Source organism: Drosophila teissieri, chromosome X (assembly GCF_016746235.2).
Source record: "Drosophila teissieri strain GT53w chromosome X, Prin_Dtei_1.1, whole genome shotgun sequence".
In the NCBI taxonomy this organism is placed as follows: domain Eukaryota; kingdom Metazoa; phylum Arthropoda; class Insecta; order Diptera; family Drosophilidae; genus Drosophila; species Drosophila teissieri.
In genome coordinates this window covers 1,121,880-1,136,198 of record NC_053034.1, presented here as the reverse complement: position 1 = coordinate 1,136,198, position 14,319 = coordinate 1,121,880, and the positions used below count along the sequence as shown (strand labels likewise).

The 14,319-nt window shown below is 49.2% G+C and overlaps 1 protein-coding gene across 1 annotated transcript; it reads right to left on the bottom strand.

Moving 5' to 3' along the window:
• Positions 1-2,006: 2,006 nt before the first annotated feature.
• Positions 2,007-3,343, bottom strand: LOC122624236 (calcineurin B homologous protein 1). Its single transcript, XM_043803714.1, has 2 exons — positions 3,069-3,343; positions 2,007-3,011 (listed from the first exon to the last, which is right to left on the bottom strand). The coding sequence occupies exon 2, from the start codon at positions 2,955-2,957 to the stop codon at positions 2,265-2,267; it is 693 nt and encodes a 230-aa protein (XP_043659649.1). The 5' UTR covers positions 2,958-3,011; positions 3,069-3,343; the 3' UTR covers positions 2,007-2,264.
• Positions 3,344-14,319: the final 10,976 nt, after the last annotated feature.

Here is a 14,319-nt window from a genome sequence, read left to right as displayed (position 1 = left end):
CGGCCATCATGCAAAGGATCAGCTGTTTCAATTGATTTCGAGCTGCCAGCAGCTGCTTGCTGCGGATTCTGTTCGCCTGGTATCTGGGATCCCAAAAAGTGGCAATTTGACTGGGAAAAATGATGCCGGGTCGGAAATTTTGTGCGAGATTTGTGATTTCTCGGTAGCTCAGCACCAGGCGAACATAAATTTGCGTAGGGAGCAAGCTGACATGATCGTTGCCTGCTGACTGCAAGAAAGTGTGGGGCGGCCATTATGAAAAAACTTATGTTATCCCTCCATCGCTGGCTTCCTATTGGTCTAATGGCGACTGGAGTGATCGAAAGGGCGGCCATCATGAAAAAAGGCGGCCATCATGCAAAGGATCAGCTGTTTCAATTGATTTCGAGCTGCCAGCAGCTGCTTGCTGCGGATTCTGTTCGCCTGGTATCTGGGATCCCAAAGAGTGTCATTTTGACTGGGAAAAATGATGCCGGGTCGGAAATTTTGTGCGAGATTTGTGAATTCTCGGTGGCTTAGCACCAGGCGAACATAAATTTGCGTAGGGGGCAAGCGGACATGATCGTTGCCTGCTGACGGGAAAAAAGTGTAGGGCGGCCATTATGAAAAATCTTATGTTATCCCTCCAACGCTGGCTTCCTATTGGTCTAATGGCGACTGGAGAAATCGAAAGGGCAGCCATTTTGAAAAAGGGCGGCCATCATGCAAAGGATCAGCTGTTTCAATTGATTTCGAGCTGACAGCAGCTGCTTGCTATGGATTCTGTTCGCCTGGTATCTGGGATCCCAAAAAGTGTCATTTTGACTGGGAAAAATGATGCCGGGTCGGAAATTTTGTGCGAGATTTGTGAATTCTCAGTCTCAGAACACCAGGCAAACAGAATTGTCAGTAGGTGGCAGGCTGACAGGTGCGTTGCCTGCTGACTGGAAAGACGTATAGGGCGGGCTCATGGAATAAGTAACGGTTACCCCTACATCGCTGGCTAGCTATTGGCCTGGAAAAACGTATGGGGCGGCCATCTTGAAAGAGGATCAGCTGTTTCAATTCAGTTCGCACTACCAGCTGGCACTTGCTGCAGATTCTGTTCGCCTGGTATCCGATAAACTTTGAACGCTGGCAGTGGCCATTGAAACCGGCAGCGCTTTTTCAGCCTGCAGCCCAGAAGTATGCACCGTGCAGCCAGATGCAAAAAAAAAAAGACCCCCGCAGAAAAGTAGGCAACATCAAAAAAACCCAAACGAATACGGTAATCACTTTGGTTTTATTTTATTTTTTTTGTATTAATATTGATTAATATAATTAATATTATTTATTAATTAATATTATTTATTTATTAATATTATTTAATTAATATTTATTAAATCATAATATTGTATTTTAAAATCACATGGTGCAGAAATATTCTTAAAAATTACCAAACACTATAGAAAAATTAGTGAAGTACATATGAATAACTTTATTTTTATTTTAATCATTAAATATGTATGTTTATTAAATAAATATGTTTTGAGAAGGCGCACGTGAACACAAATATATATTTTAATAAACTACCTCCTAAGTGTGGAACATACCCGGACAGGTCCATGATGCACTGCATCCAGAATTAGGACGGGATACCCACATGGCCTCTGGAACCACTATGACACACACCGACACACAAACTACTACTTTCACTATCACATCCTAACTTCCGGTCAACTGATTTGTGGGCTGTCAGAGCTGCTATCCCATGAGGATTGAGTCAGAACTGATTGGGAATTGTAAGTATTGGGGGACGAAATTTTTTCTACATTACATTAATTATGTAAATTAAGTAAATTACAATGTATACAAAATAACTTTTGATATGTTTAATGTTTTGCGTTGAATGTTACCTATGTTTCAATGTTGCAAATTCATTGTTGCACATTCAATGTTGCAAATTCAATGTTGCAAATTCAATGTTGCACATTCAATGTTACAAATTCAATGTTGCAAATGAAATGTTGCAAATGAAATGTTGAAAATTCAATGTTGCAAATTATAATAGTTTTATTTATCGCATAAGATTTCGTGACATGATTCCTTTGTGACTAAAATGTAAACATTTAAATTATATTTGCGCAATTTGGACTGAAATTTTCCTAGTACACACACCGATAATGCCCGCTAAATGGAGAATTCTGATCCTGATTGCTATCTCAAGCGTCCAGTTGAAGGAAATGATTGGTATATTCAAAACATAAACACAACACGACGAGGATGAACGTCTTGGGCATGGTGCTTTACGGGCTTGAGCCAACTGGCAGTTCCATTCCGGACTCGGCCTCGGCATCGCCCTCGTCATCGTCCTCCAGCCACTTGGAGATCGACAGCCGTCCGTCGACGTCCGCACTAACCAGTCGCTGCTCGAACTCCGCATAAGAGATTTGGTCGCAGCGGGAGAAGCCAAAGGCCTGCTGCTCTAGGAGTTGCAGCTCGGCCTCCACCTCAGGCAAACGGTTATCGGAAGGATCCCCCTGACGTTCCTGATCCTGTTTCTGACTCCAGGTCAGATTGACTATGCTGCGCATGATCTGGCGGAAGTCGGAGCGTGTGATGCAGCCGCTGCGACGGGTGTCAAACATCTTGGACAGGAGGCGCAGCTTCTGGACACGCCCGTCGCGCCGCCGCACTGAGCCGCGGCCAAACTGTGGCACCAAAATGGTGGAGCAGGTGTCCACGAACTGCTTGAAACCGATACGCGCGCTAGGCTCACGGCTGGGGAAGAAGCCGTCGATGATCTGGCGGTGGAGCGGGTTGAGCGAGAGCTGCGGAATGCGCAGCAAGTCGGTGGGCGTCAAATAGCCGTGCTGGTGGCGATCCAAGCTGCGAAACCGCGTGTGCAGCTGCTCCAGCTGCTCGGAGGACAGTCCCGTGGCCTGCTGGTGGTCACACAGTTGGACGGGATTGAGCTGGCGACTTCCTACCGAACCCATGCCGATTTGGTTTCAGTTGCTTGAAGTGTTTCCGTTTCGGGACATACAAGTAAGCTGATCGTATTGAAGTTAAAAGCCGTACTGCTAACAGCAAACACGAAGATAACTCACCTCAGTCGGAATTCGGATCCTAGTGCTTGTCCATAGCCGTCTTGCGATAATTGGTAACATGGAAAATGATGCACTTGTGGTGCTGGGAGCACAGATGGAATCTGTATCCACGGCGGAGGTCCAGCGCTTGGCACTGGGACATCTATTTGTGCGCCCGACCTTGGGGCAAAAGAAATCGGAATAGTGGAAAACAGCTCTCTTGGCATTATTTCTGTGTCATTTCAATTCCATTTGTTGACTTTTGCAAAATGCCGCATAAATCAAAACGGGCGCTGTCAAGGCCACAGGTTGCTGGCAAAGGAGAGGGGCCAGCTACTTCCGCGCCATCGTCGTCGTCGTCGCCTCTGACGCACTATATCGATAGTGCTATATCTCTACGATATATTCCGACCCCTCCTCCTCCCCAGCCGCCCACGTCACCTGATGCCCCGCTCCAGGGGCGACGGAGACGCCACAGTGCGTGCGCCTTGGCCGGCTGCCAGTTGACGGGGCCCCGCCAGCCCGCCCCTGGTGTCCAAGCAAACTAATTGGCCCGCTTTCGTTGCGTGCCTGTCCGCTGGCAAGGCTGGAGGGCAAGGTGAAGTGTTCGTTGAGCAAACAGGGCAGGACTTTGTTAGCTAAAAAGCTTAGTAGGCACTCCTGCTGCAAGTATAACAACAATTTTCAGCTTCTTAACTTCTCAAATGCTGTGGAGGTAGATTTGTTGACTGGATCGGCGGGATCAAATACGCTACCTCAACCACAACCAATGGAATCAGGCTTAGTGGAGACTCCAAGCAGGGGGAACAGCTTGAGAGGCTGCCCAATGATGGCAAATTTCGGACACGAACCACAACGTTTCAGCTACAGGAGACCGACCAACGACCAACACCCACTTCGCATTCTAGTCGCAGCGGCAGCTTTAAGCGGTGGAAGCAACGTAACCACGCTGATTCAGATCGCATTCACAACCCCTGGGGCTTGATGACAAATAAATACAAATAGCTGTGGCCATAGTTATAGCCATTGCAATTACCCCGACCTCTGCGGCTATGATTGAACATACAAATTACGAATATGCTTTGCATATAGAATCGCGCGATCCAACCGGAGCTAAAAATACGTACAGAAAAACTGTTACATTTGACGACCGCCAAGCCAATTCCACTTGCAGCTGAGTAATGCGCCGAAATGTGTATGAAAAGCGTTTTTCGTCCGAATGTTTTGAGGGAAAACAAAATCATATATGTATACGTGTATACGTATACGTATACGTACGTACGAGAGGAACAAAAATAATGAAAAATGCGCGGCCACATGCCGCCGGCTGTCCGCTGGCCCCATCCACCCCATCTGCCCCATCCGCCGGATCCCCCCCCTTCCTCTCTGCGAGGAAAAGAACAGCATCGACGAAATGCCCGGCGAGTGTCAAAAACGCGTCAAGATCAAAGCGGGCAAGAAATTTCACCGCCCAGTTGCCAAATGCAATAATAAATTGGCCACACTAGCCAGCAAGAACAACAACACTAGCCAGTATTTAATACAATACTCACAATACAATACAGGTCGCAACTCTAGCTCCCCTACAGTGAAAGTAGTTCCTTGTCGCCCTGTTCCCAGTGTGGTTGGAGTCCCCGCTGCAGCTCACGACGATCCGCGGGTTAGTGTCTCGGCTAACCACGATATCCGGTTTTATTTCCACCTATAAAATATCTATAATTTCCACCCTGCCTGTCAGCGTGCAGAATGGCTCTCCTTCCTCGGCGCACAAAATGCATAAAAAGTGTTTTGTTTGTTCAACAATTTGCGGCCCACTGCTGCCATATGTCCGAGGCCCGCCTCTTCGCCGTTTGCCATTCGCCGTTCGAGTGAGTCAGGCGAATTGGATGGTTTCGATGGTTTGGATGGATTGGATTCGACTTGCTGATGCCATAGCCATAGCCATTGCGGCATAATGAGACACATTTAATGCATTTAAACGAACTCGATTACCGGGCGGCTCCTCTTGCAGTGCAGGCCTGCAAGACTGAAGGACGACGCTTTCCATATGGCTCTGCCGACAGCTCGACGTGGAGTTCCCAGGATCTGGATGCACTGCCTGCAACGACATCCAAACGGATCGCATTAGCGTTACAAGTACCAAGGCAACTTGGATTGGTTTTAGTCCCAGCGGTCGAAGGCTCGGCCTCCTGACACTCGTACTCGGCGCTGGGCACCCCAGCTCCCTGGGGCACAAGATTACGCTGCCTCTTGCTCGCGCTTATGCTCCACCCCCTCCGCCACCTCCGCCGCCACCACAACCTCTAAATCTCAGGGCGAAAAGAGAAACAATAATAATAATACAATAATCAAAACATTTTAAGCGCCTCCCAAGGCTGTCCGCCAGCAAACAAGTCGCGCGGAGAGGGTTCACATCAGTTGGGGCTTTCGGGGGGAAGTGCTAGTAGACCAGCGAATGCCCTACCGCAATAACAAAAGAGCCATGATAGAAGTAAAACAATAGCAATAAGTGGGGGCCGCGGTAGAGGAAGGAGGGTGGCGGGTGGCGGGAGGCTGGAGGCGGTAGCGCCACAAAAAATAAGCAAATGACAGGCAACAAATTGTAGAGCGACGCTTTTTTTACATTCGGTTTATTCTGTTTATGTTCTTTGCCCCCTCCGCTGCTCTGCTGCTGCTGCGTCGCTTTTGTTGCTTTTGAGTTGTTGCTGTTTGCGTTAGTTTTGATTAATTAATTTCCTGACTAATTCATCCACAATGCGCGACTCGCTGGAGCCGCGGCAATGTGCCCAAAAAAAGGAGATAGAGCTGCAGAGCGGGATGGAACTAGTAGAGTAATTGCGAATAATTGGAAATGCTTGCGTTTTGCTGTTTGGGATGCGAAAATTCTTCGTTTGAGCAGCGCAGCGAACTGAAAGGGAAATTAGGGGAAATAAATGCACCAGTGAACCTTAAAACTCATAGCGCTACATACGGACATACGGACAAACTGGCTAACGGACATGTTTAGACCGAGTGCCCTACAAGCTTCTGATTGCAACTACAATTCCCTCGTGGCATTCGAACATATAGGATACTTTGCTTAGATACTTTGCTTTGGAATGAGGAGCCCGGCCAGCGCCGTCGTTCAAAGGAAATTTCGCGACGACCTTCGTGGGACATGACAAATGTGCCACAAATTAGTGGACTCGTGAGTTCGGTGGTTAATGTCAGGCGATTGCGCTCAGGCGACTCATCGCTGTCGCTGCTCGGCAGATGCTTACGATCGTTACTGCAGACTGATTGGCTGGAGATTCAGCAGCTAAAAATAGTTGTCTTCGACAGGGGCCACAGTCACAGTCACGGCGACCGCAGATGTAAATTTAATAGATAGACGACTTGGGCGAGCGCCTCTATAAATATTTGCCCAACTAACCCACCGATTCAAGCCGAGTATCATGGAATTATCGACGACGCACCGCCGTTGAGTCATGCGCAAATAACTTGGCTTATTAGAAATTCAAAGGCACCTCACCTCGCCTCGCCTCACCTCCGCAGCGCACCGCACTGCTCCCCCATCCGGCACTCGCCTGTGGAGTAACATAAAACCACCGTCCAGCACTGCCATTCAAATGCAAATGAGCTTAATCAAAAGCAGAGCTGCCCGCCGTAGCGTCTGAGCGGCTTTTTGGACAGGCCCAAAGTGCCAGCTAGAGATGCTCACAGCGGTGCCAAATAAAAACGCTGTGGGTTTTACGACTCACGGCTCAAACGGGAAAGCAAAAATCCAAAAGCGAAAAGCGAAAAGCTTGCCATTTCCAATCCATCATTACTGGCATTAGTTTATGGCTTCTACAGGTTCCAGAATCGCTGTTGCACTTCATGGCGTATACGTAACATTCGCATTCAATGTATTTTTATGACTCACGTCAGCGCCGTTGTATTGGCCCAAGAAAAGATACATTAGAACACCATCTTTCGGAATATACTCATTACTCACTCACCTGATTCGAACTGAAAATAGGCAAAAAACCTAGTGTCCGTATGGAAATCCTCACGCAGCTGCGCTCACGACCCGCGACTCACGCACATCTCCGCAGCTGAAGAAAGACAATGGCCCGGTCGGGTGACAAGCTGGCTGCTCAGCGGGACTTCGGGTGGGGACCATGGTGCTAGGGTGTTAATGAAAACAGCAAAACGGTTTAATCACAAAATATATATTTGATTTGCATATAAATTATTGGGATTGGGATTGTGTTGGGGATTTGCAATTTCAATGCGGACAAACCAAAAGCAAACGCAAACGCAAACTTGGCCAAAGGCTCTAATCAGCTTAGCAGCGTCTCCGGACTTAGCTTCCCCCCCACTGGCGATGCCTAGTTCACATTTTATTTTCTAGAAACTAGCGTCTCTATTACCTTAAAAGCCCTAGTGTACAACCCCTTCCCAGAGATGGGCAGCTCAGGCGGCGGAGTTAGCCCCTCCCATCGCCACTTCGGTTGGCCTATGGCCGAGCACCCTCGCAGATAGCGGACGATCGTGAAATCATGTCGCGAAAATAGCGACAATTACTTAACGCAATTAATAAATTGAAAATTCAAGAGCCCAAGCCTGCGACTATTGGCAATAAATTATAAGCGCCGCGGCTGATAAAGACCTGGCTGGATCGCTACGGATCGATCGCAGGTAACGAGTTGTAATTGCTAATTATAACCGAGGGCCGACGAAATCGCGAATCGTCGGATCGGAACCGGGGGCCGCGGATTGGCCAGCTGGGTGCGGTTATCATCCGCCAATCGTCTAACTGATTGATAGGCGTCCAACTGACACCAGGGCTAAAAAGGGGTTCGCGGTTCGGGGTTCCGGGCAGGCCGAGCAACTCGAGCTGCGAGATTAGATTGCCGCATTAAGTCATGCTCTATATGGGGGCGCGATCGCTATCTATCTATTCTTGGGGAAAATCCGTGCCGAAAGTCCTTCAGTTTTATTCCGAATGAAATTGCATGCTACCTCAATGGAAATAGGGTATATAGATCTCAGACTCATCTATTTGGAAAACTGAACTGCAAATATTAGCTGTAGCTGTGACCAAAGTGTCCAGCAGTTGTGCTTGTTGCTCAAGGTCAGTACGAAAATAAAATTACTCGCTTGATACTATCGCGACCAACTGCTTCTGTCTCAGCTGAAAATAAAGAAAATAAATAAAAATAAACAAGCGAGTAGCCTGCCAAATTAAAAACACCAACACACCGCCGAATGAATGAAATATTGTAATCTCCATTCCACTCAGAGTTCACTTGTAGGTTGAGGATATGATTCACATTCACTTCAATTGAGAACATTCCAGCGCTCAGCCCCTGCCGCTATCAGCCAGTGGCGTTCCCCTGCGCGGAGGGGGTCGCTCACCAAATAGTGCGCCAGTTCCCCCCGAAGGCGACGCCCCTGTGCCCAGAGCCGCCTTATCAGCGGAGGAATACTCCAAGCTGCGGTGTGCTTAGCAGCAGCAGCGCTGCTCCACTTCCCCTGGCAATAGCAAAAGATTCCACTAGCGCGAAAACAGCGTGCCCCTCGAGCGCCCAGCTTCTGCCCACTGTCCACTACTGCGATGGTGACTGCCTCTGACCCTACAGATTGTAACCACCATTGTAACCTGTCTTTCTGCAATTACGCAGGCTGAATGGAATTACACAAAAAGGCTGTGCCTTCGAATTGGACCTACACATGACACCTTCGGGCACAGACACCGCACATCCGGGGTCAAAAGGGAAAGGCTGGGATCTGCTGGGATGGGTGTGCTGGGTGTTCTGGAGACCGTTTGTTGACGCCATTAACCACATGCGGCCAAATCTCATACGCAAATATGCGGGGCCACCCCCCATGGCAGCAACAACTTCGCTAAAAACCCAACGGCTGTCCGCTGGAAACGATTGGGGAAACCTGTGTCCTGTGACCTGTGTCCTTCGAGTGTTTGAACTAATTGCGTAGCGCACGCCCGCTTGGCGACGATTGCTGGCCACAGTGGGCGGAGGTTGGTGGATGGTGGGTGGTGTGTGGCGGGTGTAGGTGGCTTGCTGTCCAGTGGGCGTCAGCCACGGCCCCCACAATAAATGACTTTATGTCCTAGTCCACCGCTGACGCCGGCGTCGCCACACATCCACAGTCCGCAATCGCACAGTCGCAGTCTAAGGTCCTCCGCTTTCCGCTTTACATCCAACGTCAGTGTTGCCAACTTGGCTAGTTTATGGTAAGTATACTATATACTCAACAGCTGGCTAAACACAAGAGGCACAGTGCACTGGGGCAGAAACAGTACCAGCTTTGAAACCTCTAGGTCTTCAGCTCGAACTGAAAACGTATACCTATATGACAGTTTAAATGAAATCATTCAACAAGCTGGTTCGGCGTTAAGTGACTTTCCAAATCGAGTCAATTATCGGCATAGCCCATTAGCGCTGCTCTAGGCCGCGCAGCACTGCCTTCATCCTGCATACCAAATACCCTGTCCGTTGGCCAATGTCCGCCTGTCCGCTTGTCCGCCCGTCCGCGAACGCGTGTTGCTCGTCGAGTACATAAAACTGGCGCCACAAGTCTGCACACAAAATGGCGGCCCACTTGGCCCGGACCCGGACCCAGACCCAGAGCCGGAATGAGACTCCCCTACTGTGGCACTGCCACCAACCAAACCACCCGGAGAAGCCCAGGACTTGCGCTCCGGCAATGTCTCCATCGACGGCGCTGTGTTCCTTCCCGCCGTCCGCTTTATTATACAATCGTAATTTCGTATCGTAAAAGCGGGCGTCAAAAAAATGTGAAAGAAAGTTTTCGTGTTGCGTGCAGGACCTCGCTCCATGGGTTCCATGGCTTTCGGCGTGAGGCGCTCGGCGTTCGGCATGAGGAACGAGGAACGAAGGCTCCAAGTTTTTGGCTTCGGAGCGTGGGGAGTGGGGGAGCAGTCTCGTCAATCGATACGAAGTGGATCCAAAACAATGCAGAGTTTCGCTTTCAAGGTATGTACATATGTACGAGTGTGTTTCCAAGAGCTTTCGGGTGTGGTCTCCGTCTCCGTCTCCGCTGGGAGAGGACATGGAAGTGGAAGTGGCATCCGTAGAGGGACTCTGCCGAGTCTTGACCGCGGAAGTGGGTCACCAGTTGCCAACTGTCATTGTTGTCATTGTCGGGGTATATACATACAGGGTATAGAACAGGGCGAAACTGTGCAACAGTTAAATGAAGTTCCAACTAAATGGATTTGTTGATCATAGGTGCACAATGGCGTGCAGTTATTTCCTAATGCCGACTACTCATGGTACTTAAGTGCAATCTCTTCTCCATATCAATCCCCGTTTCCAGCTCCATGCTCAAAGCGATTGAAAGCCGATAATCTCGATAAACGCTGCCCTTCCACTTGTTTTGGTTTCTGTTATCAACGCCCAATGTTCTCAATGTCTGCAGCTCTCCACTCGCTTAAACTCTAATTAGAGCTTGTGAGGGGCGACATGGGTGGCGGTTGGGCACGTTAACTGACGAATTGACTGACTGAAGGACTGAGACCTAGCTGGCAGAGTGGCGCCCTTGGCTGTCGTGTCGCCGCCCCCTTTTATTGATCCGCTTTCCCAGGAAACTGGAGGCCCACACGGAGTCGGAAATGCGAAAAAGGAGGCACCGGAAGGTTGTTCGCTTTCGTGCTGCTGCCCACAGACAATGGTGTTTGCCGTGCCTCAAGCCTCCAACCCCAAAGCCTGCAGCGATTGGGGGGCATTCGGATTTGAAGTGCATCGCGAACTGCAGCTTTGAAGCCCGATTTCCCAGATTTCGAGGAAGGAAAGGCCACTCGACGATATCAACCTCGCGAGTCAGCGGATTTCCCGGGAGCGAGGAAGAGTTTATATCATTTGCGCACTTTCTTCGCCAGGTGGCCCATAACCATAACCATACGATATCACCCCAATTCGTCATATGCTTTCCAACTCTGACCATTTCTATATGACTACATGACTAGTGCTTCGTTTCAATGGCCTAGTGTGCTCATGTGCTGCTTAAATAGGGTAAGAATCCTCTGCGAAGGGTTTACAGTCATCTGCCTTCGGGGTCTCGATTCAAAATCACCCGAGGTTTTCATTAGTACGCCATCAATTAATAGCCTGAAGTGGCAGACTTGAATAAGCGAGAGTACGACGTTATTACTTTTTCAATCCAATCACTTTCCACTGGATTTTCCCCAAATCGCTTTCCATTCTCATTGTAGCAACATTGTATCCTTTGACGCCTCGTTGGATCGCTTCCACCATTTCGGAATCTTGCTTCCAACTGGGCCAAGTATTTTTTATGGTCTTGCGTGAGCCATAAAAAGTGCGGCATGTAGCGAGAGGATGCACGCAGCCAACATTGTGCCACATTGTGCCAGAGTTGGCACGGCATCTTGAAGGCGCAGGCAGTGAAACGACTTTACTCGCCGCAGCCAAAATGTATCTATTATGATATATTCCGATTATACCGATCTTCGCTGACAGACAGCCGCTTGATTTATGTGCCCGAGTGGCTGAACATTAAGATGTTGCCATGTCGCACCAACCACCAATCACCAATCAATAAGCACAGCTTAGTGGCTCGAACTTGGGGACAGGTTGACCATCGATCGTGTCATTTAACCCATCGTGAAGCAGTGGCTCCACAGGCTACGCCTCAACGTGTTAATCTTCGTCGCACTGATCTCCGATTTTCACACTGCTCGCCCCGCCGCCAATAGACAATATGCATACGAGTTTGTGTATGCTTCCAGTGGGGCTGGCATGCGGAAGACCAAGATTTGAATATCGAAACACAGACTGCGAGGTTGTAGAGCGGCAGACCGAAGAGCAGACACCCTCCCGAAACTGTGAGTGAACCATTGCAGATGGCAAATCACATTGCTCGATCCAAACTTCAAGTGAATAATTTGCTGCACTACGTCATTGAATTGATAAGAACTATTCCCTCATTGTGACTTTATTTTTATGGCGTTCAAAGCTCAAACCTAAAAGATGTGATAAGAAATACTGCTCAGCAATCAGTTATGTGAAGGTTGTCTTCCAGCTGATCGGCAATTTGTGTGTGTCACTAACTCGTGCGGGATTACCTGGAAAAAGTCTGACTCTCATTACTGCAATGAGCAAATAATTTGGCCTATTCCATGAGGGATATTGGCTTGTAAGAGTAAACTTCTTCTAGAAACAGGACTACCGCCAAGTGGATAGAGTAGAGCCCAGAAACGAAATTCAGTAGCCAGTATCAATCCAACGGCATGAACTCATAGCCATATACATAGACATGGACATAAGCCGCGAGCCGTAAATCTTCGACCCCTGGAACCCTTCTCCTTCTGGGGTGTAAACAAGTCCCGCTGTAAACAAGTGCGGAGTGACAAGCGTCGCTGGACAGTCGGTGGTCGGTGGTCGCTGATCGGTGATCAGTCAGATATTTCGATTTTTCAACATTTCGGCAGCTCCCCTGCCAAACCCCCTCCCCTTGCAGTGGCCCTTCACCCCTGACCCCTCACCAGCGGACTGTGGAACTGGAAGTTGTGGTCGTTCCCAGTGGCGCGGTGTGTGTTCTAGCCAAGCTTTGGGTTTGGCTTTGGCATTGGACACTTACACGATAGATAAATCAAGTGACTGGATGCTTAGCCATGAATATAATAGCCATAAGCCGTAAGCCGTACGACAATGCGAGGGCTGATCGATGGCTTCTGGTCGCTGATTAACTCCTGCCCTGATCTTGCCTAGCTCATCCGGCATTTCCGCTTCTGGGCACTGGACACCGAGCACTGGGCACTCGCTCGGAGTGCACTCATCAGCTTACGAGTCGCTTTCCCCGAATTCCCCGAGATCCCCCACCGAAAGCCATCGCATCGATCGGCCGATTGATCGGTATGCAAATTTGACGGCTGATTCGCCTTCTGCGTCGCGCGCTTCTCTCCCCGCAGCGATGATACTTCAGTTTGTGTCTAATTATTGCCACAAAGTCATTCGCCAATGCAGTTTTTGCAATTTTGCTGGTTATGAAGGGGCGGGTCGCCAGAGACAAACTGAGAAAAGCCATAAAGTAAGTGATGGGCGTCCCGAAAAATAAGAGGCATTTTGCAGTGCACCTAGCAATCTGTTTCCCACACCCCTAGCACTCGACTTGCACAGAATATATTGATTATAATCATTCTATGGGTTATGAGGTTTCCCGACATCCTACAACTTTTGGTTAGCAATATTAAGTAGCCTTTGTTAGATCCCTAACCCACTTGCGACCCTGTGACCTAGACGTTCTTAATTGTTGTTAAGTTATTTTTTATGGGTTTAGTTAGTGAGCAATGTTTAATTCTATTTTGTGGAGAATTCTATGTGGAGAAAGTACAGGGTATTACCAGAGCGATCCCCCAATGAGAACGATTCTTCGTTCCCTTGCATAACACATTTCAGCAATTCATTAAGGCAAAACTTTGGCTATGAATGCGAGTGCAGCAGCCACTGACAACTCAAATTGTCGCCCAGGGAGAGTTGGCTGGGCGGGGGAGCCAGCCCCAATCCCAACCCCCCATCCACATCCACACCCACACCCACACCATCACCCACACACGCACACGGCTGAGCTTCTCCCACTGCAGTTGCGAGGTGCGAACAGGCGCACAGCGGCCACAGATCCGTCGCTTGTAATCTTCGCAGTGCCCACTCGGTGTGGGAAAGCTGCAACTGCCGTCCACTCGGAGGCCAGCGGGTACTATGGCGCGCAAGTGACTAGCAACAGTGTGCATGTCGTTGGCAGAAACTAAGAGCAAGCGCATGAATGTGTTACCTTCTAGGAAATTTTCAAACACAACAAATGAATGCGGCAGTTGCGTCGGCCAGGAAAGGAGGCCCTATTGCATTGAGCTCCACTGTGCTACGCCGAGCACTTTCATTGGGGCAATTTTTGGCACGCTTCGGACGGCGCAGCTGCTGCATCAATTTCCATATGCCATCGCCATCGCCACCGTTGCGAGCCCCAATACCGCCCAGTACCACGCCGCCCCCCCAACACCTACCCGCCGTCCATGTGCTCGCCCGCGCCGCTTGGCGCTTTTTAATGCTCATTTTATTCCTTTATAAATTTGCTATTAGATGCCAACAGCGGCGACGGCGACGGCAACGGCGAGATAGAACTTTTCTGTGTTGGAAGACTCGTATTTTCTCAAAGCTGTTGTGGCTATTGCTATTGCTTTTGCTTTTGCTATTGTTGCCTTTGGCTTTATTGGAGCCCGCTGGCCAATCGGCGAGCGGATGACGAGATC

Excerpts from the sequence above, each read along its gene's own strand:
- LOC122624236 (XM_043803714.1), bottom strand. The coding sequence starts at position 2,957 with ATGGGTTCGGTAGGAAGTCGCCAGCTCAATCCCGTCCAACTGTGTGAC.